Source organism: Emydura macquarii, unplaced genomic scaffold, assembly GCF_026122565.2.
Source record: "Emydura macquarii macquarii isolate MOO-44397 ecotype Brisbane River unplaced genomic scaffold, CSIRO-AGI_Emac_v2 contig_3042, whole genome shotgun sequence".
NCBI lineage: Eukaryota > Metazoa > Chordata > Testudines > Chelidae > Emydura > Emydura macquarii.
The window spans coordinates 198,017-221,514 of record NW_027133179.1 but is presented as its reverse complement, the minus strand read 5'-3'; the positions used below and the strand labels follow the sequence as shown (position 1 = coordinate 221,514).

The 23,498-nt window shown below is 50.9% G+C and overlaps 1 protein-coding gene across 3 annotated transcripts in view; it reads left to right on the top strand.

Annotated features, from left to right (window-relative positions):
• WDR59 (WD repeat domain 59) overlaps nucleotides 1-23,498 on the top strand; it is a 68,891-nt gene that overhangs the window by 19,997 nt on the left and 25,396 nt on the right. For 2 of the 3 annotated variants that reach the window (XM_067530140.1, XM_067530139.1), the window contains exons 5-18: nucleotides 610-690; nucleotides 2,643-2,680; nucleotides 6,238-6,326; nucleotides 6,821-6,937; nucleotides 7,288-7,365; nucleotides 9,154-9,310; nucleotides 10,239-10,318; nucleotides 12,681-12,813; nucleotides 16,480-16,604; nucleotides 18,031-18,195; nucleotides 18,947-19,042; nucleotides 20,389-20,545; nucleotides 22,018-22,087; nucleotides 22,353-22,506. In XM_067530140.1, the coding sequence (XP_067386241.1) occupies nucleotides 610-690; nucleotides 2,643-2,680; nucleotides 6,238-6,326; nucleotides 6,821-6,937; nucleotides 7,288-7,365; nucleotides 9,154-9,310; nucleotides 10,239-10,318; nucleotides 12,681-12,813; nucleotides 16,480-16,604; nucleotides 18,031-18,195; nucleotides 18,947-19,042; nucleotides 20,389-20,545; nucleotides 22,018-22,087; nucleotides 22,353-22,506 (1,540 nt within the window). Of the gene's footprint in view, nucleotides 1-609; nucleotides 691-2,642; nucleotides 2,681-3,809; nucleotides 3,983-6,237; nucleotides 6,327-6,820; nucleotides 6,938-7,287; nucleotides 7,366-9,153; nucleotides 9,311-10,238; nucleotides 10,319-12,680; nucleotides 12,814-16,479; nucleotides 16,605-18,030; nucleotides 18,196-18,946; nucleotides 19,043-20,388; nucleotides 20,546-22,017; nucleotides 22,088-22,352; nucleotides 22,507-23,498 lie in introns of those variants that run through there. The other variant, XM_067530141.1, reaches the window with a different exon arrangement.

Genomic DNA, 23,498 nt, shown 5'->3' with positions numbered 1-23,498 from the left:
TGACACCAGATTCAGGAAAGCAGGGCACAGGCTGTCCTTAATGGCTGAGTTGGTAGCACATTGCACTAGCACACAGGGAACCTTTGGAGTCTGACACATACCAGCGGGTGGGTCTGGGGTTGTCACAGGAACCCTGCCTTCGTTCTGTGTTGGGGACAAGGATGAAGAAGGCATTTCTCTCTTGTGTACTGGCTGTGGATTGTGAAGGCTAGTTGCAGCCCTTGGGAACGTTACCAGCCCTCTCTGGTTGAGGGCTAGGTTTGTGTAGCACGTACAGCTGTGATGAGCCTGGCAAAATGGCAGCCCAGAATGGAGAGCTGGGGCTAAGAAATGCCTGGGAATCTGGGGTTTGCTGTAAAATATCCCCTCTCTTTGTGGGGTTGGGGACAGAAGTAGTAGTTACAAGGCAGTGTGTGGTGAGAATAGGTTACTTAAATAAATAATGTAGGTCCTGCTTTGATTCATGAGATCTCAATGCAAATGCCATGGGTTTGTTACGGAAAGGTGTGGCAGGTCACTTTATGGACTCATGAGAAAATGATGCCACCAGGGCGATATGCACGCAACTGACTCTTGTGTTCTCCTTTGGTTTTGGATTTGCATGTGCAGTGACGTGGACTGGGCGGTGTTTGAGCCAGATCTGCTAGTCACCAGTTCCGTTGACACATACATCTACGTTTGGGATATCAAGTAAGAGCAAGAATAAGATTATGGGGCTTGTCTTTTCTGTGACCAGCAGCTAGAAGGGCAAAGTCCTCGTGTACTTTTTCAGCTGTGCTTGCAGAAGCCAGAACGAATTCCCTTAATCTAAAAGGCTCCCAGTCCTTCAAACTGGTTCAGAATCTATACAGTTGTGCTGCTCTATAAAGTTATGTCATGGTCACACACAGAACAGATAGAGATACTGATTGATTGATTGATTTTATTTTTGCCCCCAAAATCTTTCCTCGTGAGCTCCGTCTGCATTCCAGGGCCTTTTTTCCTCCAACACTTGGCTTTTCATCAAAGTAACCAGTTTAGTGAATGAGTAAACCTGTAGCCCCAAAATCCCTTATCCCAGCAAGGTCTCTGGTTGCTGCTGGCTCTTCCTCAGAAGCATTGGTAGGCCTGGTGTCAGTACGCTCTCCCCTGTGCTGGGTTAGCTAGCTCTTCTCATCAACACCTCCCACTTAGCTCCTGGTACTTTGCGTCTGAGGGTGAATTATTTTTGAAGTTAACACACTTTTCCCAAAAAAATCTTAAAAAATCCACATCTATTAAACCTCTGACCCTGTGAACCAAGGAGTCAGGATTCCTAGATTCGCTTCCGGGTTCTGCTGCTGACTTCCTTTGTGACCAAGGACAAGTCCCTGCACTTCTTTGTGCCTCTCTTTTCTCAGCCTTATTAGTCAGATAATTATATTGTCCCACCTCACAGGAGTGTCTTGAGGCCTATTTAATGAGTGTGAAGCACGCCAAGATCCTTGGGCAAAAGGCACTTGAGAAGGGCCCTATAGTATCTGTGCATGATTAAGACACACACAGACAATAACTGCCCGTTGGTTTTGCCACGACGCCCTCCTTTGGCTCTGTGCAAACTAGAATCATTTGCAAGTGGCATCAGAAGTTTCTGCTTTAACAATGCTTTATTTTTTCTCTGTGTCACCTGTCCAGAGATATAGTTCCAGAGGGGTAGCCGTGTTAGTCTGTATACAGCAAAAACAACTTGAGTTCTGTAGCACTTTAAAGACTAACAATTTTAATTTCAGTAGGCATAAGCTTTCGTGAGCCTCAGCAGTTGCATCTGAGGAAGTGAGCTGAGGCTCACGGAAGCTAATGCCTACTGAAATTAAAATTGTTAGTCTTTAAAGTGCTACAGAACTCAAGTTGTTTTTGTCCAGAGATAGTTACTGACCTGGCTGCCAGATCCCACTTCTCCCTGGTGGGCTTCTTCAAGACTTTTCAGATGCCGTCTGACCCCAAAGATGCCATATGCTAAACTGGCAGCATAACTAACAATCCCAGAACCATGGTAGACTGGAGCAGGGCAATTTTCTGTGGAAACTTTATTTTTAAATAGAAAGCTGCCTTTTTTCCCCTTAGTGGGGAATAAAAACCTTCTGGTTTTTATCAAACCTTCAGTTTTAAACAGCCTGAAAAACTGCAAAACCAAAACTTCTGAAAACCTTTTTTTTTTTTTAATTGTTTTTTATTTAAAGTATTTCGTTAGAGAGAAGAATTTCTCAACCAATTCCACCTCGGAGTGGGTTAAAGCCCCAACGTCGGAGCGTCCGCTGCTGTCCATTGTCACCGTGCTGCACTGATGTTCAGCAGCTCAGCATCTGGCCCACTGTGACCGCCCAACTTTATTAATTCCTCCTAAATTTATTCATATTCCTGGAGAGGGGTTAGTTGTCTCTGCTCTGGAGCTGTTATTCCAGCTGCTGTGAATTGGGATCATCAAAGGCTTTGACAAACCAATTATCTAACTTTTTTGTAGCTGCTTTGTATACTGCTGAATATTTCTGGGAAATGTTGTGTTGTCATGTCCACCAGTGACACGCATGAATGGCAGTAGGTACCCCTTTGGCGTGTGGCTGTTGTGGGAGTCAGAGAGAGCTGAGGAGAGATGAGGGACTCACACTGGTAATGTTGTGTTTCAGGGATACCAGGAAACCTACAGTTTCACTCTCTGCAGTTGGTAAGTACCCGTTTGTACTATAGCCAAAACCTCTGCCTGCACCGTCATATGCTTCTGCTATTCCACCTCTCCCTGCTCACTCTGGTTCCCTTCTGCACTCAGACCGTTGGCATGGAGACAATAGCATAGGTGACTGGTCCTTGGAGGTCCGGGTCTGTGGCTCTTTTCAAATACGTTGTTTTAAAGCAGAACTGAGGTGTACGAAAAGGCAAGGCCTCCTTGGGTTCCAGTGCCAGGATCGCCAATAGGGCCAAGAGGTGCAGCTGTCCGGAGAGGGGGGGGAGGAGGCTGGCTGGTTGGCCTGCACACGTTTAGCAGCTGTCAGTCAGCCTGGGGAAGGAGCCCTTGGTGTCCCCTTGCCCTGCTCGGGGGATGGAAGGGGAAGAAGGGAAGGTGCGGCGCGGCATGGCAGCCAACTGAGGGCGGGGGAGGGCGTTGCGAAGCTGGCTGGCTGGAAGGGAGGATTGGCTTTAGAAAGTACAACGAGCTACACAGAGCAATTTAAAGCATAGAGAGGACGAGGATGATAAGATGGAGGGGCCTGGGCCCTCTGTCCTCACCTTGATTGGTTCTGCCTCAAGCACATACCTGCTACATGTGCAGGAGAGGCTCTGGCGCGTTGCTTATCTGCCCCGTGCCGAGATCTCCATGCACGTGTGTGCTGGCACTCCAACAAGCTTGCGAAGTACACCGTGTCCCATGACAATGGCTGATTATGATGAAAGGGGAGGGGCTAAAGTGCGAGAGCTGAGTTCTGGTCCCACCTCTGCCCCTGACATTATCTAAGTCTCCTCCTCTTCCTCCCCATAGTACTTACTCTGCTCCTGGGAGGTTGGGAGGCTCTTTGGATACAGGGCCCCGTGGCAGTGCTAGGATCGCTGTTCTGAAAGTGGGGTGGCGTTTGTGTGATTCAGACGTATGGAGCCTTGTTCCTTCCTCCTCGCCCTGCTGCATGTGTCTGCTCTCTATAAATGAGGCCTCTCTTCCCTAACACAGTTTTTCTGTGTCCTTTTTATACTTGACTGAACCAATTGAGAAACTGAACTGAATCCTAGGCCGTATCATTGGAATGCACCCTCAGTCCAGTTACTGAGAGAGGGATTTTGGGTTGGGTCTGCTAACAGGCTGAACCAGGCTTCCCCGAAACACCTTAAACCAGCTGGGAATCTGAAATGATGAGATAAGTGTCCTCCTTCACGCTCTCTTCAAGGCGATCTGCTAATACGCCCTTTGCTGGAAAGGCTCTTGTCATGGACACCAACACTGTGAATCTCCATCCATCCTCCTTGATGGGAAGACCTAGTAGGTCCTGCTAATGAGTTACTGCACGTGGACAACGCTAGGGTGGGGGTGGTGGAGGATAGAGCACAGATGAGCAAATGTGAAAGTGTCCTGGGTTGCTGTTTCTTCCATCACACTAATCTCCTTTGTGTGTTCGTGTGTTCTGCTGCCTGTCCTGCTAATAGTCCTTTTTGCTCCGCACCAGCAGCAGCCTTACTCTCAGGCCATGGATTCTCATAGACACACAGACTTTAAGGTCAGAACGGACCATTATGATTGTCTAGTCTGACCTCCTGCACAATGCAGGCCACAGAACCTCACTCACCCACCCACTCCTGTAATAGACCCCTAACCTATGACTGAGTTATTGAAGTCCTCAAATCATGGTTTAAAGACTTCAAGGTACAGAGAATCTGCCAGCAAGGGACCCGTGCCCCATGCTGCAGAGGAAGGTCAAAAACCCCCAGGGCCTCTGCCAATCCGCCCTGGGGGAAAATTCCTTCCTAACCCCAAATATGGCGATTGGCTAAACCTTGAGCATGTGGGCAAGACTCACCAGCCAGACACCTGGAAAGAATTCTCTGGTAACTCAGAATCCACCCCATCTAATGTCCTATCAAAGGCCATTGGGCATATTTACCACTAGTAGTCAAAGATCAGTTAATTGCCAAACTAGGCTGTCTCATACCATCCCCTCCATAAACTTATCAAGCTCATTTTTGAAGCCAGATAGGTTTTTTGCCCCCACTGCTCCCTTTGGAAGGCTGTTCCAGAACTTCACTCCTCTAATGGTTAGAAAACTTTTGTCTAATTTCAAGTCTACAACACTACAAAAATGCAGAGGATCTCTTGCCTTACAGCAGCCACCTGTTTTATGCCTCTGTTTGGGAGCTGGAGTGTAGAAATTTGTAGGGTTGTTTTCTGCTTTTTAAAGGGGTTTCAAGCTAAAGCAGGGAGAAGAGAACCTGAGGTCGCTTTACATAACTAAACATCTGAACCTTCCATATCAACGCAAGCTCGTTATTTTTCTACTAAAAAAAAGTCTACTTAAGTGGTGGTCCCATCTTTGGGCAGATCTCAAGAGAACTGTATATTTTATCTATGCGGACAGGGAGGGGGAAAGCAGAAGGAAAGATCTGCTCTTTAGTCAAGGTACCATCTTGTTTAACCCTTATTTTTTTGTCTCTCTTGTGATTTGAGGAGCACAAACCATTTTCATTCATCAAGTTTGGGCTTTGTATGCTGGAGCCCTGGTGCACCAGGGCTATGTATGTCTCCTGCACCAGCTTTCTTCCTAGATCTGAGACATCCTCTCTGCAGATTTTGTAACTGACCTGCTCCCAAGTATTGGTGGAGCTGAGAAATTCACCAAAGCTGTATGCTGCGTCTGGTGTCCCTACTCCTTAGCAAAATGCGCTGTCTCTGACCTGCCCTTATATGGCAAAATGGAGAACACAAAACTTGTCTTGAGCCCTGGTTTCCTTGAGCATCCCACACACACATTTTACCTTCAAGTTAAGGTGGCTGAAGTGCATTTTTTGTCAGTCTCTAGCCACCAACCCTAGCCTAGATCTGCCAACCCTAGCAGTCACGCCGGCCTTAGTTCACCTCCTGGTACCCACCTTGGATTCCCCACCTCCACAACGAACTCCCCCTTTGCTTCCAATAACGAATCACTTTCAGCGCACACACCAGGCTCGTCAGTCCCACGCGAACTCTCTGTCTTCATGCCAGCCTCAGCAAGATGTTCATGAGAGGCGAGTAGTGTTTAAATCTATGCAGTGCACCACTGGTGCAGGCAAGAGTAATGGGGCCAAGTTAATCACCAGGGCGCAGGCAAAGGGGGAGGATTAGAGCTAAAGTTGTGAGAGAGGCAGAGTTTGTGCCTGCCCTGCAGAATAAGTTGCTCCCAAGGATGAGCTGATAGGTCTGAGCAGTGGCCGGAGGTTCGAAAAACCATCTTTTTTCGAAAATGGAGCACACTTGATCTGGAGCCCCCAAAGCCCTGGTTAGCCTCTTTCCAAAGGATAGCTACCCTTTCACTTGCCTGCTGCCTTCCCTGGAAATGTCTCGCCGCTGTCTTTCATGCTCACTCCTGGGACGTCTCTCCTCTTAATTGCACGTCCTGGGCAGACGCGTGAACTCCGCAAAGGGTCTGAGATCTCTGGGTCCGCCAGGCGTTTGACAACAGCTTCCTGTCTCCTTGCCCCATCTGACTTTTAAGCTATTTGTAGAAGCCATTTGCTGACCCCTTTTCTGCTCCACTCCTTCTGCAGCTGGAGCCTCCCAGGTCAAATGGAACAAGAAAAACGCAAACTGTTTAGCAACCAGCCACGATGGGGATGTCCGTATCTGGGACAAGCGGGTGAGTTCACATTTGTCTTTGAGTGGCCTCTGCATGTTCCCATTTGTGGGATCCAGGCACCATGCCTCTTACAGGTAAGTAACCCCCATTGCTTCCCTTACTTCTTTGTTTCCTGCTTTTCTTAATGGTCAGTTTAATGCAGTGCCAGTGGTGTCTGCAGTCTGAGATTGAAGAAGGGCTGTATATTCAGCCCCTCTCTCTGAAAACATATCCCTTAGCATCTTGCTTTTGGTTTCTTAATGGGTACTAATTGCATCAAATATAAAGCGCCCACATACTCAGTGCACTGATGTATTTGATGCCTATGGTGCTTTACCACTGCATTTCACAGTACCGTTTCTCTAGCTTACAAAGCCCTGTTCATCTTTCTCTCTTGCTGGTGACTTCTAATGAGTGTGAGAGGAGGAAAGCGCCTTCTTTACCCAGAAGAATTGAGTCAGATTTCATGCGCCTAAGAGCTAGCATGGTGAGAACTAAAATGCCTCTGATTTCAGAAACCCAGCACCGCAGTGGAGTACTTGGCAGCGCATCTCTCTAAAATCCATGGCCTGGATTGGCATCCGGACAATGAGTACATCCTGGCCACTTCCAGCCAGGACAACTCCGTCAGGGTAAGTTTCCGGGGCTCTCGTAGCGAATGTACCAGTGAGATCCTAAGGGCCTGACCCAGCAGCCACTGAAGTCATTGGGCGTCCGTGGGAACTGGATCTGGTATTAGAGCATCACCCGTTACAGCAAGCCTTCTGTTGGCTAGTGCTTGCTCATCACTCTGTCTAACAAACACTGTCTGAAGCTGGTTTCCTTCATGGAGGCCAGCTCAGCTCCATCAGTGCCACGATGTTGCTAACGATACCGTGGAGCGAATCTGGCACCGTGGTGTAGCTGTGAATGACCCAGAAAATCCCCCCCAGAAGTAAAGCTCACTGGCTCATGCACTGGCTTGTTTTCTGTTTTGTTGAAGTTCTGGGATTACCGTCAGCCTCGGAAATATCTCAATATCCTGCCCTGCCAGGTTCCAGTCTGGAAGGCGAGATACACGGTGAGTGAACACTTGTCCCGCTCCCTCTCAGCCTTGCCCAAGCCTAGGGGCTGGGCGGCCAAGGGACATTAACTAGTGAGGCATTGCTGAAGGGACCCTCGCTTGGAATCATTACTGCTCTTTTTGCTACTGGCTTTATTAATCTGCCTTAAAAGCCTCACTTACAACACTGGTTACTAAGAGTGGGAGAGCATCTTCAGTGCTGAAAGGAGGCAGTGACTAATAATGTGAAACGTGGATCTTTCCAAGAGGACTGAATTGGAGACCCATATACCTGGGGCTTGCAGCTGGAATCTGAAACCTAAAGAAGGTCCTGCAGCTTTGACTCAGCAGTTCCTTTTGCCCTCTCTGCTCTGTCACTAACTTAGCCCTGGTCTACACTTACCGGGCGATTCGGCGGCAGCTGACAGGTGTTACGCAAGCTACTCTGCATAGCTTGTGTAACTCCCATCGACTGCTGTTCTTCCCTTCTGCGCGGCGTCTTCACTGCGTTCATGTTGATGCAGCGCTACGCCACTGTAGGGGGTGGTTTAACTGCGTCAACTTCTGGATTGACTGAGTAGGTCTTCACTGACCGCTCTGTCGATCCAGATAGGTCGGTCTGACAGCGGCGACTTTGCCGCCATCAGTGTAGACATACCCCTTACACTGTGCAGATGGAGACAATGCACTTAAGAGCATCACTGTGGCAGCCTAGCCAGGCCTCTTTCACAGTCTCTAATAAGAGATTTTATCTCTTGAGTCCCTTCTATGAAGGCTTTCTTTGTTGGGGTTTTTTCACTATGCATTTTGTCCATAGCTAAGAATGCACTAACATGCTGTCTTTGTGGCGTGAGGTCCTGGGCTTTTAAAGCAAAAGTTGTTCCTCAAACTTTGGGTCTGTCTACAGTTCAAAACACACCCAAACACACAGACCCCGGCAACGAGTCTCAGAGCCCGGGTCAATTGACTTGGGGTTGCACGAGGAGGTTAAAAATAGCTGCACTGACATTCCCGCTTGGGCTGGTGCCTGGGTCAAACAGGGCAAGGGAGGTGGGTCTGGGAACCTGGGCTCCAGCTGGAGCAGGAATGTCTACATTGCTGTTCTTAGCCCCGTAGCGCAGACCCAAGTCAGTTGACCTGAGGTCTGAGACTCGCAGCCCCAGCGTTTGTTTCGCATGTATCCTTTGACACCCAGCCATTCAGCATCAGGTTGTACCTGCTGTCTTCTCCGGACACCAGAATGCGAGCCCTTCATCACCTTTTCCCCCTCAGGCACTGTTTCTCCCTTCCTCTGAGCCTGTGCCATGCCTGGTGCATATGAGTGATGGATAGTTGTTGTTCAAAGTCCCCTTGTGGCATCAGGACCCCAAACAGCTGCTAGTGCATGCGACCCAAACCGCAACACTCACCTGCCTAGTCTGATTGTACAAGCTGAGCCAAATGTGAAAGAGCAGCAGGAATAGGGGGTGAGGCGGGAGTGCGAAAATCCCTGTTACTGATGGCAGGTGGGATTAGGAAGAGGCAGAAGGAAATGGCTGGCTGTCAGTGAAATGTGGTGAATGCCTCTTTCAAGCACATTGCATCCCTCTCCTTTCAGGGCAGGTTGAGTCATCCTGCAAGGTAACCCCCTTTGAAAGCTCCTCGTTTTAGGATTGCCTCCTGAGCTCCAAAAATCCTCACTGCAATCTGCCTGTGGCAGTATGAAATGGGAACGTATGATCGGGGTGACACGGGAGAATGAAAGCTGTCAGGCTAACCATTGCTGCTGCTAAGCGATCCCCATCGGGGCATACTTTTCTCCCCCAGCCTTTCAGCAATGGACTAGTGACGGTGATGGTTCCCCAGCTGCGGCGAGAGAACAGCCTCCTCCTCTGGAACGTCTCTGATCTCAACACACCAGTTCACACCTTCGTGGGACACGATGACGTGGTGCTGGAGTTCCAGTGGAGAAGGCAGAAAGAAGGTGAGAGCAGGCCTGCAGCGGCTGTATCTCTCCGTGCCGTTCTCCTGCAGATGCCATTGGGGTGTGGGGGCTTCCGCAGTCCACCTCACTGCTGCATTGCTCTTTCCAGTCCTTGAACTAGCCTCTCTCCGCTTTCCAGTCCACACGGAACGCAGCTTATGCATGCGCATTTTGGTGCATGAGGCCACACAAACTGTTCCCATGCTAATGAAGCCGATCGATTTGAGCACAGAGCGGGTCTGCAGTGACTCTTATTCTCTACTATCCCATCTGCCTGGCTTTACATTGATTTTTTTTCAGCCTTTGTTGTACAACAATAAGATGGTTGTATAAAGCAGAGGAAAAAGTGCAAAACTGTGAGCTAACCCTGCTGAGCCTCTGTTTATTGCATGGAAGAAGTAAGTCCACAAATAGCAGGAGTATCCCATGCAATAAACACTGAGGGAAGCCAAGCCAGGACGTGATATTCCAAACGTAGAAAAACAGTTGCAGTTTCTGCAGCATAAAGGAGATGTTACAGGCAAAAACCTTTCCCCCATTTTGCAATTCACTTTCCCGTTGTTACTTGCATTTTCAGCTACACAACTAGTCACTTTAAAACAAGTGTCTCCTAGCAGATCAGGTTCATTTCCCATGTGAAAACTTTCATTGAAAAATGGATGTATTTTTACCTGCAGTGCAGTTTTCTCCTCTGTAAATCCAGCAGCATTTTTATCCCCATTTTACAAATGAGGAAACTGAGGCACAGTGAGTAGTCCAAAGTCACACAGCAAGTCATTGTCAAAGGCAGGAACAGAACTCATGAGTCCTGACTCCCACTCCAGCATCCTATCTACTGGACCTAGCTACTTGGTTCAGTCCACTTACATCATAAATAGGATTAAGTCCATTTTCTGTCACTTCTAGAAATTATTTTCTCTTCTTTTAGGCTCCAAGGACTACCAGCTGGTCACATGGTCTCGTGACCAGACGCTGAGGATGTGGCGGGTCGATTCCCAGCTGCAGAGGGTATACAAGGCGCTTTTGGTGTTGGACTGTAGATAGTATTCTTAAGGGCTAAATTCACCATCATTTACTTGTATGAAATGCCACTGACAGCACCCTGGAGAGCCCAGGCACACTGTCCTAGGTGCCATCCAGCCTTCTCTAAGCTGGGAGGAGTGGTAGGTACGAGGGAGGGCGGGGATAGAATACAGAGTGACCTAGACACATTGGAGGATTGGGCCAAAAAAAATCTGCTGAGGGTCAACAAGGACAAGTGCAGAGTCCTGCAATTAGGACGGAAGAATCCCATGCACAGCTACAGACTCGGGACCAACAGGCTAGGCAGCAGTTCTGTAGAAAAGGACCTGGGGGTTACAGTGGATAAGAAACTGGATATGAGACAGCAGTGTACCCTGGCTGCCAAGAAGGCTAATAGCATATTGGGCTGTATTAGTAGGAGCATTGCCAGCTTCATAATTATTCCCCTCTATTTGGCATTGGTGAGGCCGCATTTGGAGTACTGTGTCCAGTTTTGGGCCCCCCACTGCAAAAAGGATGTGGACAAGTTGGAGAGAGTCCAGTGGAGGGCAACAAAAATGATTAGGGAGCTGGAGCACAAGACTTATGAGGAGAGGCGGAGGGAACTAGGCTTGTTTAGTCTGCAAAAAAGAAGAATGGGGGGATTTGATAGCAGCCTGAAAGCGGGTTCCAGGGAGGATGGAGCTAGGCTGTTCTCAGTGGAGGCAGATGACAGAACTAGGAGCAATGGTCTCAAGTTGCAGTTGGGGAGGTCTAGGTTGGATATTAGGAAAAGCCTTTTCACTAGGAGGGTGGTGAAGCACTGGAATGGGTACCCAGGGAGGTGGTGGAATCTCCATCCTTAGAGGTTTTTAAGGTGCAGCTTGACAAAGCCCTGGCTGGGCTGATTTAGCTGAGATTAGTCCTGCTTTGAGCAGGGGGTTGGACTAGCTGACCTCCTGAGCTCCCTTCCAACCCTAATCTTCTGTGATTCTCACCCACAGCTCAGCCCTGCAAGGATGTGTCTACACTGCACCTTTCTTTCAGCGGTGTGTAATGTAGACACAGATATTGTCCCCCTAGCACAGGTAGAAACAGCAGAGTAGACAGTGAGGCACTGCTTAGATGAGTAAAGATATACCTGAAGGGTGTGGGTATGTATCTGAATACATCCTGCACTCGGGTTCTCTACTCACCCAAGCTGTGCCTCCATGTCTACAGTGCTATTTATACTCAAATGATTATTCCCGACACATGACTCCTACTATAGCAGCAGGCGCACTGTGAAGGGGTGTTGTCCAGTATTAGGGGGAGGGTTACCGAGCACCCCAAGCTAACTGCAGAATCGAAAACTCTCCAGCAGGCATGGCCTCTGCAGTCCCCTGCACTCCTGAGGATAGATGGCTCAATGCCGCAGGTGCCCACCCCTCCTAGCCGAGACTATGTGCCCACTCTTCTGGCTTGAAATACTGGGTGAAAGGCTCTGCCAGGGACCTTGGTCCCAGCTGGTCTCTGTTGTTTTCTGACTCGCGTTATTTGCAGCTTTTTGCCCATCGCCTCCAGCTAGAGTTCACTGTGTCACGTCACTCGTTAGCTTTAATCCTGGGCTTGGTCTATTGTCAGGCTGGTTTGGTCCATGCAGGTGCATGATTTCTATGTGTTTTCTTCAGCCTTGTTGTTTGGCTCCCGCTGTGTATATCACAGGGAGATGCTCATGAGTGAAGCTGGTGGTTTGCCATGGCAGCACGCTTGTTTGGTCATTACCGTGTCCTGCTGCCTCCCTGTTGTGCCTTGTAAATCCAGGCTGTGAGTTCTCTAGGCCTGTTGATTATTTTGTCTGGGTGGCGCCTAGCCCCTGGGATTGTGTCCCTTAATTTGGGGCTGCTGGTCCCGAACATTTTGCCAAGGACTGGCAAAAATGCAGAAGTCCCAGTAGAAAGCAAAGCATGTCATGGCACCTGGTATTTTAACTCGTGCTGATCAGTTTCTCATGGGACGGTGTTAGAAAAGTCAAATCTCCTTTATTTTAAAATAAAACTTGGCTAACCACTTACTGATCTAACCCCCTGCTTGCTCCTGGGTGGGGCATGCACACAGAGCCATATTTGGAAGTGACAGGGGAAATGTGGCCAAGCAGGCTGGGGTGACAAAGGCCAGGCCTCTCCTCTGCTGAAAACCAGGTCTTTTGTCACAGGGTGCAGGCAGGAAAACAGTGCCCAGATCTCCAAGAGCGGCTGTTGCACACACGCCCACCTGGCTAATTTAAGCTCCCCAGAGAGAGAAGCTGCTGTATCTTTCCTGGTGTATTTTTGGGCTGCCTTTGTCTCAGCCCCGTGACGCAGTGTGTGGGTGTGCTTGTTCCTTCCAGCTGTGCGTTAATGATATCCTGGACGGGGTTGACGAGCTTATTGATGGCATTGCTCTCCTGCCTGAGCCGGATAAGACCCTCCACACCCAGGACTCTGAGCCCCAGCAGAGCTCCGGGCACGGGGATGAGGAAGGTGAGACAAGGTCTGTTGGCGTTTGAAATGAAAACGTTTTGGAGATGGCAGCCAGAAGGTCAGCTCTAACCCAGTGTCTGTTTGTGCTCTGAGGAAGAGACCGATCTGTGCCTGCTTCCCCATCCTTGTGGGAGGATTGCCACCATGACCCTGCCAAGAAGGGGTCATTGAAAGGAAAAAATGCCCCCAAAAGCAAACTGGTTCCTGTTAGTAGCATTTATTTGTATGGCGGTATCGCCTGGGGCCCTGGCCATGGATCATGGCACCATCATGCCAGGCCCTGGGCAAACACTGAACTAGACTGGTGGTTCCTGCCCCAAAGAGCTTACAATTGAAGCATAAGATGGGAGACAGCAGCTAGTGGATACAGACAGACTGGGGAGTCCCAGGAAACAGTGAAGCTGTGTTGGTCAGCACGATAGGCAGCGGCGAGACACACCAGCCACCCAGCTGTTGTCAGTGGTTTGCAGGGATCTCCCATCCAAGGAGAGTTCTGAGAAGAGATCTGAAGAAGGTCAGTGGGGTAGCTTGTGGATGTTTGCTAGGAGCATCTCCCACGCGCATGGGGCAGCACAAATGAGGGCACCACGGTGTTTGTCTGCAAATATCACAAATGAGCAGCCCAGGCAGGGGTCCGTGCCTCAACAGTGTATAAGCGGTGGCAGCCAGGATGGGGTTAGGCCATGAAAAGCCCTGCAAGTGAAGACAAGTAACTGATGTTTTCGGCGGGGAAGGGGCAGCCAGTGGAGGGCCGTGAAGGGAGGGGGGGATGTGACCAGGAAAATGACCTGTGTAGCAGCATTTTGAAGGATATAAGTGAGGGCAAGATGGGATTTGCCAAAGCCAGAGGGGAGGAGGTTGCAGCAGTTGAGACGAGGGACGATACGGGCCTGTATGAGAGATGTAGCTCCTTTGGCACTCACCTCATGCTAGGTGAGCAGTCTAGAGCCAAAGCGGTGGGCATTAAATCACTGGTTCTGTCTCCTCTTTGCAGACAGGGGGCTCCAATTTGGCAGGGTCCCGGAGCAGCAGTCCTGGTTCTCCCTTTTTGGCAAAGACCAAAACCCTTCTGGGCAAGCTAGCGAAAAAGCAAATGCAAACACCTATACCCTTGGCTCACCTCAGCCAGCTCACCCTGGTGAAATACAGCACCTCTTGTCCTAGTCTAGCAGCACCCTTACGGAGTTGTAGCCGAAAGCTCCTCCTGGCCTGGAAGCTCATGCGCTTTTATGGGGCAGAGGGTTATCTCTTGTCTTTTGCCGGAGCTAAGAGGTAACCCTTTCCCTGCCCAGCTTGACGTGGGATACATTCACCCTGTCAAAATTGCTCCATCAGTTTACATTTGATTCAAGTTTTTAAGGGTTTTTTTTGCAGCTATGAGGGATGGATTTTTATTTTTATTTTTTAACCAGAGAATAGATTCTGCAGTAAATGCTGTGTCCGCAGGATCAAAGAACATGCGAGTCCCTGGCTATTCTATTTGGCCCTTCTCAGCCTAAAACTGTTGTGGCACGTTGATGTGTGCGGTTAAACACTTGCTGCTGTTCACCCCAGACGCAGCTGCATTTCAGCAGTGGACAAAGCAATCCGTGCGTACATTTGTAAAGCATTTTGGGATCCTTGAGGAGAAAAATGCTCTGTAAATAAGATACAATCCCCCTTCTTCAATATAAAACAATGTCCACAGGCTATTTGACTATTCAAGGTTCTTAAGAATCCAGAGGACTAAACCGACTCTTGAGGATTAAACACTAGACCAACAGGGAGGTGGAAGAGAAGTTCCCTCCCCTCCCAAACTTCCCATGCCAGGGAACCTCAGCGATGACATGTTAGGGCTAGTCTACACTAGAAAATGACTACAGCAGTGCAGCTGCACCAATGCAGCTGTGCCACTGTAGTGCTGCTAGTGCAGATGCTCTATGCTGATGGAAGAGAGAGCTCTCCCATTGGCATAACAACTCACCTCCATGAGCAGCAGTAGCTATGTCGGCGGGAGATGTTCTTCTGTCGACATTGCGCTGTCCACATCGGTGCTTAGGTTGGTGTAACTTGCATCGCTCAGCGGGTGGCTTTTTCACACCCCTGAGCAATACAAGACATACGGGCTAGTGTGTACAAGCCCTTAGGGGACTAGTGTAGTGTCTTCTGTTCAGGAAATAATCCCCTTCTTCCTTGAGAACCTTTAGTGAATCCATTTCTCAGGCCCCTAGAGCAAGGCATCTGAGCACTATAAATAAATCCCAAATACCAGCTAAGAGACCCACTCAGCCAAATACGCCAGACAAAAATACCTGGCCCAGAAGCAAATCCAGGAACTCTCAGGAGCAGTTCCCAGCACAGGAAATGAACGGGGGAATAGATGAAAAAAATATCAGGGGCAAGAATAGGCCGCTAGAATTAACGAGGACTTACCTCGTGCTAAAAATAGCCTCTGGTGGAGAGCACAGCAGATCTTTTGTGAAGGTCGTTCCACAGCCCCCGGCTAGCCACCGTAAGGGGCCGACCCGTGGCCCAGCGCTGACTGAGTGGACAGTGAGAGTCAACCCAACTCAAGCGACCCTGATGACCAGGAAAGGCCATGGGAATCGGGACAATAATAAGAACTGGCCAAAGCCTCTGAAACTCCTTGCCCATGATTCCTGATTTCCCATTGCAGGACTTAGTCATTTGAATGTGTTCTTGGCTTTCAAGGCTTTTACTGGCCTTCAGGGAGACCTACCTAGCACACTTACAGGGGCTGGGGTAGCCCACCCTCCTGCAGGCAGAATGAGTGACGTGTAAGAGCCTGTCTCCTTTCTAATGGGCAGAGCCTGCTCTGGGCTGTCTGCTGTGGGGATTGGCCAGCAATCTGTCTCCAAATGGTGGCCAGGCTACTGCCGTCCCTGTATAAACGTGGAGAGACAGCTCAGGAGAAGGGAATCTGCCCCCTGTTTGCATGCTTCAGCCAGCGGACAGGCCACGTGAGCAGTAGATCTGGCAGCTAGCTGTGTGTTTCTGGCTGTACACACGGCACGTTTGCTTGGAATTCACCTCTCCCGATCTCTAGACCCCTTTGCCGTGTTGAAAGTGCAAATGACCAGCACAAGGAAAAGTAAACCCAGTAGCCTCCTGATGCCAGGAAGGAAAATGGACCCTCGCCCTGGCTACACCTTCCCTCCTCAAGAGCCTGGTTCATTTGATGGCTTTACGGTGTGCCCTAAAAGCTGACAGACTTAGACCGTCTTGGAGCAGGTATGGGGGGTGAGCCTTTGCTTGGTGCACCTTCCCTTTTCACCCAGGGACTCCAGTTCTGCTGACCTCCGCTCTGGTGATATCACGAGAGAGGGTGTCTCTTGAGTAGGCAGAGCCCAAACCATTTAGGGCCTTGTAGATCAAAGCCAACACCTTAAACTCCACTGAAAACCAGCAGGCAGCTGGCCATGCTTTGCAAAGGATGGGCTCTCCGGGCCCCATCCAGCCTATGGTTCGTCCTGTTGGCTACTTGGCCCAAGGGCTGAGTCCAGCTCCCAGAGACCTCAGTGGTACCCAGGGCTCATGTGCACTCTGATAGCTGTGTGCTTGTTGCTATGGCCGCCTCCTGGCACCTTGCACATCAGGAGATTGGCAGTTCACCTGCAGCTTCTCTTTAGCTGCCTGCTTCAGCCTCTTTTCCATCTCTCCTGTCAGCTTTAAAGGAAGACTTCCAGAACAACCTCCTGGTGGGAAGAAAATCAGACCAGCTGGCTCTGCCGCAGACGCTGCAGCAGGAGTTTTCCCTGATAAACGTGCAGATCCGAAATGTCAACGTGGAGGTAGAGGGCGAATTTCCTCTCGCTGGCCCGCTGGCAGTGGGGGACGCAGGCAGGACTGGGAACCCTCTCCCAGCGCAAGAGGCTGATTGCTTTAAACAACACTTACGTTGGGCTGTGGATGCAGAATGTTCTCTGGGCCAGTGGTAGGATAATCCCAGGCCCCAAGTTCAGGGGTTGGGAGGTGCAGGTATTTCTCAGGCCACACATACAGAGCGCGGCGGACAGGTCGGGGGTGTTTCCCAGGCCACAGGCACAGTCTCTCTGTAGCTGTTAAGAGGTAGACTGGGGAAATCTCTGCCTGGAAGAAAGGAAGCCACTGTGAGGAGTTCCCCAGTGCTGATGTTTTCCAGCAGGGCGGTGGCTGGTGGGGTGATTCTGAATGGCTTATGCCCCTGGGGGTGGCTGACACCTTGGAAGTGCTCTGGGAGATGGTTCTTCACTGGCTGCTGTGGGAGACGTGTTGCCACTCATGTTGTTTTGTAGGTGTGCGGTATGAATGCCGGCCTGAGCTCAAGTTTCCAACCTATGACTAGGAACCACCTAGTGGGGAGGAAAGCAGGGAGCTCTGGAGTTGGTGGCTCTGGAAGCAGCCACGAGGATTCCTGGGGTCCCTGTCTCCTACCTAGAGGTCCAGGTGCACTGAACTTGAGGAGCACAGTCGCAGAGCGCAGCAGCAGCAGCATTTGCCTTATAGTATTGCCTGGAGGCTCCACCAGAGATCCGGGCTCCATTGTTCTAGGTGCTGTACGTGCACCTAATGAAAGACAGCTCTCATCCCAAAGCGCTTTTTGTCTTAACAGACAAGACAAAGGGTTGGAGGAGAAACTGAGGCACAGAGGGCAGGTCAGGGGGGAAGTGACTTGTTCCAGGTCTCTCACTGGGTCGGTGGCAGAGTCTACAGTCCAGTCCTGTGCCCTAGCCATTAGGCCACTCTGCCTTTTAGTGATTGGACTCTCCCTTACACAACAAGCTCCTGTTTGCGTATGGTGCCTGCCAGGAGGAGGCATGGCAGTGTGGGTAAAGGGAGAGCTCTGGAGCAGCTGGCTTGGTGTGGTCGCTGGTTGTTAAAAGGTCAGGATTTGCAGAGGGGACTGTATGGTTAATCCTCTAAATCAGGAACCACCCGGTGATGTAGGATGGACTGAAAAGGCCATATTAAGAATGGAATCTCCCATTCCTGCCTGCAGCTCTCACCGCAGAATGGGCTGCCTGTAACCTCAGGGTGCAAAGCTGGGGAACGCTGAGCCAATCCCCCGTTTGTGTCTGGAGTTTTTGCTGTGTCTGTGTTCGCAGGTCCTGTGGCAGTGTGAATTGCAGCCTGGTAGCGCCCCGGCAGAGGGACCAGCCCCTCACGGTGGATTTCGGTGCTGTGCAGCGAAAGGCCCTTGGAGGGCCAAGTCAAAAGTTGCTGCTTTTCCTTTCGCAGATGGATGCGGTGAATCGTAGCTGTACTGTGTCCGTGCACTTCGGCAACCAGAGAGTCAAGATGCTGGTGATGTTCCCTGTGCAGTATCCCAATAACGCCGCACCCTCCTTCCAGTTTGTCACCCCTACAACTATCAGCTCCACCATGAAGGCAAAGCTGCTGAAGGTAGGGTTGTGTTATGCACGCACGAGGGGACCACACCCCATCTGGACCCCAGCTGCAGTGACATGTTTTAGCATCTCAAGTCCACTGATAGCTGACTGCAACTTGCAAATCGTTGCTCGAGAGCTGATGTATTTTAGGCCTCGTGGGCTAAGTTTTCTTGATCCGTTCAAACGAGTAGTTCAGTTCCCTGGTGTGTAACTTGTACCAGTCTAGCATATGTGCTATCAGGTTTCGCCGTGGTGTGTACATGACCTGAGGAAACCAACGGGATCTTCCTAAAACACCCAGGTGCCCCACATTGTCAAACAGATGCACCCCAAACCCTGCTGCTACAAAAATATCCCAGCAAAATGCCACCCGGCCCAGCTGCCAGGAGATCAGAGGCCTTAGGTGCATCTTCCTCACTGAGCCCTTCTAAAGCTCAGCAGGGCTCACCTTTATCGCAGGGCTTTGCAGCATGAGATGCTTTAATCTCCACGGGGACGTGGGTCAATATCCTCCCTGTTTTATGGACGGAGATAAGTGCAGAGTAGCTGTAATTTAGCCAAGGCCACACAGTGTATCAGTGGCAGAGCCAGGGATAGGCTCCAGCTGTGCCTCCGCCTGAGTGTCTTCCCTCGGAGCAGAGCGCGGGTCCGTTTGCCTGCCCTCAGGGTACTGGGAGGTTATTTTGGAATGGACTGTGGCAGGTGAAGCACTAGTGGGGAGATGTGGTCAGGTCATGGCTAAGATAATCTTATGCCTGTTCCAGATCTTGAAGGACACTTCCCTGCAGAAAGTGAAGCGGAACCAGAGCTGCCTGGAGCCTTGCCTGCGTCAGCTGGTCTCCTGCCTGGAGTCCGTTGTGGTAGGAAGGAGTGCCCGCTTTTCCTGCTTTAATGTGTTGCTTTCCCCACCCCTCTCCCTCCGCCTTTTGCCTTTGCAGAGCCCCTGGCCTTGTCAGACGCAGAGCGTGCCGTTTGGGAGCTTTGGGACTTGGCCTGCTTAAGCGTGCCTGGTAAATGAGGCGGGGGAGGGAGGGGCAAATTGAGCATGTGATCCTGGAATTCAGAAGTTTGAGGTGTCTCTTGGCTTTGTGTTCCCCGCCTGTGCCAGCGGGGGTCGCTGCAGGGGAGTGTGGAGGAGGTGTGGCAGTGTGAGAGCTTACAGCTACTCTCCTTCCAGTAGGTGTCCTTGAGGGGCCTGGCCTGGTGTAGATTGCAGGAGAGCTTGCCATGCAGGAGAAACTCTAGAGAACTGGAATATTAAGTCTTGTTTGTGCTGGTGGCGTCCCGACAGCAGGACATGGGGTCAGCGTTGCAGGCTGGGCTCTGATCCTTCCACCCTCGTTCTAGGGACCTGGGTTTTTTTTTTCTTTAAACATAGCTAGTAAGGCCGGTTTGCTGCTGAAAGCTTAGCCCGTGCCCTCCCGTTTCATAGGGATTTCATTGCAGGCAGGATGGCCCTGTGCCAGGTGCTGGGAGAGATGGGTGATGCTTATAGCCAGGACGCCTCTGTCTGAGCTCATTCTTCAGTCCTGTCCATGAGCCTGTGTTATAATGCCGGCTGCAGGTTCTAGGCCCCAGGGAAGGTTGGCGGTTCCTTCTTGTGTTTCAGCAGCTTTGGCTTTTATTGCCTTGGTTTTGTACTATTCTAGGGGTGGGCTGGCGGGTTTGTTTTGGAGCAGGGGGTTGGTTGGTTTTATTGCCATTTGCTTGGGGCAGTTCTTGGGTAGGCATTAGGACTTTCGCCAATGGCTTGGGGCCAGACCCCCATGATCTGTAACCAATTATCTCAGTTCTGATCTGCAGCCGCCCCTGCTGTTCCATCCCTGCACCAGCCTCCACCCCATACGCGCAGCCCTGAGCTGCAGCCCCCTGCCGTCCCACCCCACACACGGCTCAGGCCGGACCTACGACGTGCCTGCCATCCTAGTGGGGACCCTGTTAGACACTGTCAGTCTCTGTTCCTTGCTCAGGATGGCCATGAAATCCAAGGCTGTCTGGGAGCAGGGAGGTGGGGAGCTCATGCAGAGCACACCCCTATCCCAGATCAGAAACCACACACCGTGCTCCACTTCTTCGCTGGTGGGATGAGAGGGTGCTCTAGAGCCAGCCTGTGTACTGGGCGCCTGCCACGCTGCCGGGCATCCTTTCTGCGATGGAAAGCTTCCTCCGGGACTCGCAGCATGAGCTTGAGTAACTTCTCTTTCAGAACCAGGAGGACACCAGCTCCAGCAACCCCTATGCTCTGCCGAACACTGTGACGCCACCCTTGCCCACCTTCGCCCGGGTCTCGAATGCCTACGGCTCATACCAGGATTCCAACATCCCGTTCCCACGGACCTCCGGAGCCAGGTTCTGTGGCGCAGGTTGGTCTGACTGCTGGTTTGGTAGCACAAGGAACAGGCAGCGGATCTGCTGCCTGGAGATTCCCCTTGAGGGCAGGCACTCTCACTAGAGCAAAGGCCCCCCAGCTGATAGGGGGCGGGGCTACATGCCAGGGTCCTCCAAGTTCTGGAGGTAATCGCACTAGTTTGCAGCAGCTTTTAGGCCAGGTTGTGTGCGGCATTGGGTGCATGAAATTGGGAGACAAAGAAGAGCTGAAAATATCTAGAGCCACTTGTTGGTCTAGAGGTGCTGCTACTTCTCAGGGGATGGCAGGTTCTGCTGCGTCTCTGGCACGACTGGGATGAACGCAGCCCCCTCTCCAGCAGCAGTGCCCCCGCCCCGTCTGTGGCACAATACCCGGCTCCTCCCCGCATCAAACTGCAGCACTGTGATCTGGCTCCCTGCCTCACTTGTCACCTAGCTGCTAGGACTTGGGCTGGTGGGAGAGCTGCCTTGCACACTGCTATCTTCATTCCCCGGAGTAAGCTTCCAGCACACAGCTGAGAGCCTGTCTGTTGCCCGGTAGCCTCTCGCACCTCATGGGGACAGGAGGGCAAGGCCATTAATAACCAGGTTCACAGGAGGGCAGGTGCCAGGTAACCGCCTTCTCCAGGGGCAGATTAGGCTCTGTTTAAGAGCTCTTGAATTGTGGCAAGTTGTTTCAGATGCTAGAGCGACTCTTGAGCCCCTGTCAGCATTCCGGTTTGAAAGTCTTGTCTGGGGGTGGTAATAAAACTCAGGTAACGCAGCCATGCTCGCTTCCCAGGACAGAGTGAAGCAGGTTAGTCCGTTCAGGTCGGATCTATTCAGCTTGTTGTGCCCTGCCAGTGGGCAGGATGTACTGGGCTGCGGGAGGCTGTCAGGCACTACCAAGAGGGTGTAGATTTACCCATACTTCACATGTACCACCTCTCTGTTAATCTTGTGCTGAGCCTACACCTGGGAATTAGCCTTAAATGGCTTTTGGCAGTCCTGTAAAGAGCTGTGATCAGAGTGAAAGCAGCTGCTCTCTGTCTAGTTATTTATACCACACTCCTCCCTGGAGTGTCCGAGTACTTGACAAATGGCAGTGCAGAATTACAGCCCAAGGACAGGTCTTTTGAGTTCTCCCCCGCCTCACCTTGGCCCCAGAGGTGATGAGCTGACTGGTTTAAAAGCTCTAACCTAGCTGGACTCTTTATTTTAATGGGTTCAGGAAAGTGGATTTGGCTTGAAAAAAATCGGATTGTTGGGATGGTGTTTACAGACAAGGATGATCTGGGGGGAGTGGTTGGGATGGTTTGCAGGCATCCAGCCATATGCCTCCTCTTTATGGCTGTAGGGCTTATGTGCCTTAAATCCACAGGCCTCACGGCAAAAGTTGCCCCTTAGGGCAAAGGAAATAGCTGCGAATGTTCAGATCCTGTCTGCTCTGAATGGGGTTTTATGCCTGGAGTATGTCCTGTCTCCACAGGTTACCTGGTATATTTCACAAGACCCACGACAATGCATCGTGCTGTCTCGCCCACAGAACCGACTCCCAGGTGAGCACAGAGTTACATGCTCCAGCTAAGCCTGTAAAGTCCCCCAGGGTTACCTTCCTCAGTGGATTTGCCAGTAACTGGAGCTAAGGGCTACAGACCAGGAGGGCAGTGAGTCCTGTCCCTCGTACCTTGGTTTCATGAGCTATGAGAGCTCAGAGAAGCTGCCCCGTCACGTCAGCTGAGCATGCAGGCGTCAGGTCAGTGACGCGCTCAGGCTGTAACTCCCGGGTGTAAGTTCCTGAATGCTTGTTCCCATCTTTCGCAGATCGCTGTCAGCTTTATCAGCCTATCACAGCGGCCTGATCACACCAATGAAGATTCGTACGGAGACCCCCGGCAATCTGCGCTTGTACAGTGGGAGTCCCACCCGCAGTGAGAAGGAGCAGGTCTCCATCAGCTCCTTCTACTACAAGGAGAGGGTAAGGGCCGGATCAGCCCCAGTGTCTGACCTGTGACTACTTGCTTTTCTTCTCTCTAGCCCATTAGCATCACTGCCCTTCACCACAGACATTAGCGTCCGAGAAGATTCTTCATCCCACCAGGCACGCACCCCCGTCTAAGCAGCTATGTTGAAACATCACCTTGGCTTTGCTCCTTTGAGTTGTTTCCGTCCATTGATCACCCCTCTGTATTGGCTAGCCCATTTATTTCAGCGTTCCTCCGAGCTTACCACACTGACTCCCTTGCTTTAGTTAGGCCTCGCTTCTTGTGCTGCTGAACTAGCAACATTTGTGGAGGCTGCAGTCTCCAACAAAATACAAATGTGGACCAGTCTAGAGTCTCGGGAGTGAGGATCTCGGTAACCAGTTGGCCTGGGTCTCCTTTCCCTGAAAGGTCAAGGGTAAAGAATCAGATATCTGGCAGTTGCTCATTGAGAAACTGCAAGGCAAGATGCCTCCATTTCTAGATGATGGTGTTGCTGGTTGTGGTTACCATTGCAGTCGCACCTAGATGCCCCAGCTGGGTACTGTGGCCCATTTTGCTAGGTGCTATGCACTCAGACCATGACCAGATGTCGCTGCCCCAGCCGGGTATTTTAAGCGCAGCACCAGTTGTCATTGCAGAATGGGCTAGCCCTGATTCAGCAAACCTTCTGGTCTAGTGGCATGTTTTCTCACTGGGAGGGGGAAGGGAAACTAATCAGCCTTGTGTCCAAGGGGAAGAAGGCCTGCCTGTGATTGAATAAGTAAGGCTGCAAGAAGTCCTAAAAGAACAATTTGATGGAGAGCCCAGAAGTGCCTGCTGGGCAGGGACTTTGTGGATAAACAGTCTTGCAGGCTCTTCCAGGGTGAACTGACAGGCTAGAAACAAAGAACTGTGTACATTTATTCACAGAATGCCTTAACATCCAGACTGTCAGAGTATACTGCCCCAGGCCTGTGTTCAGGTCAGCCATGGAGGGCAAAGAGAT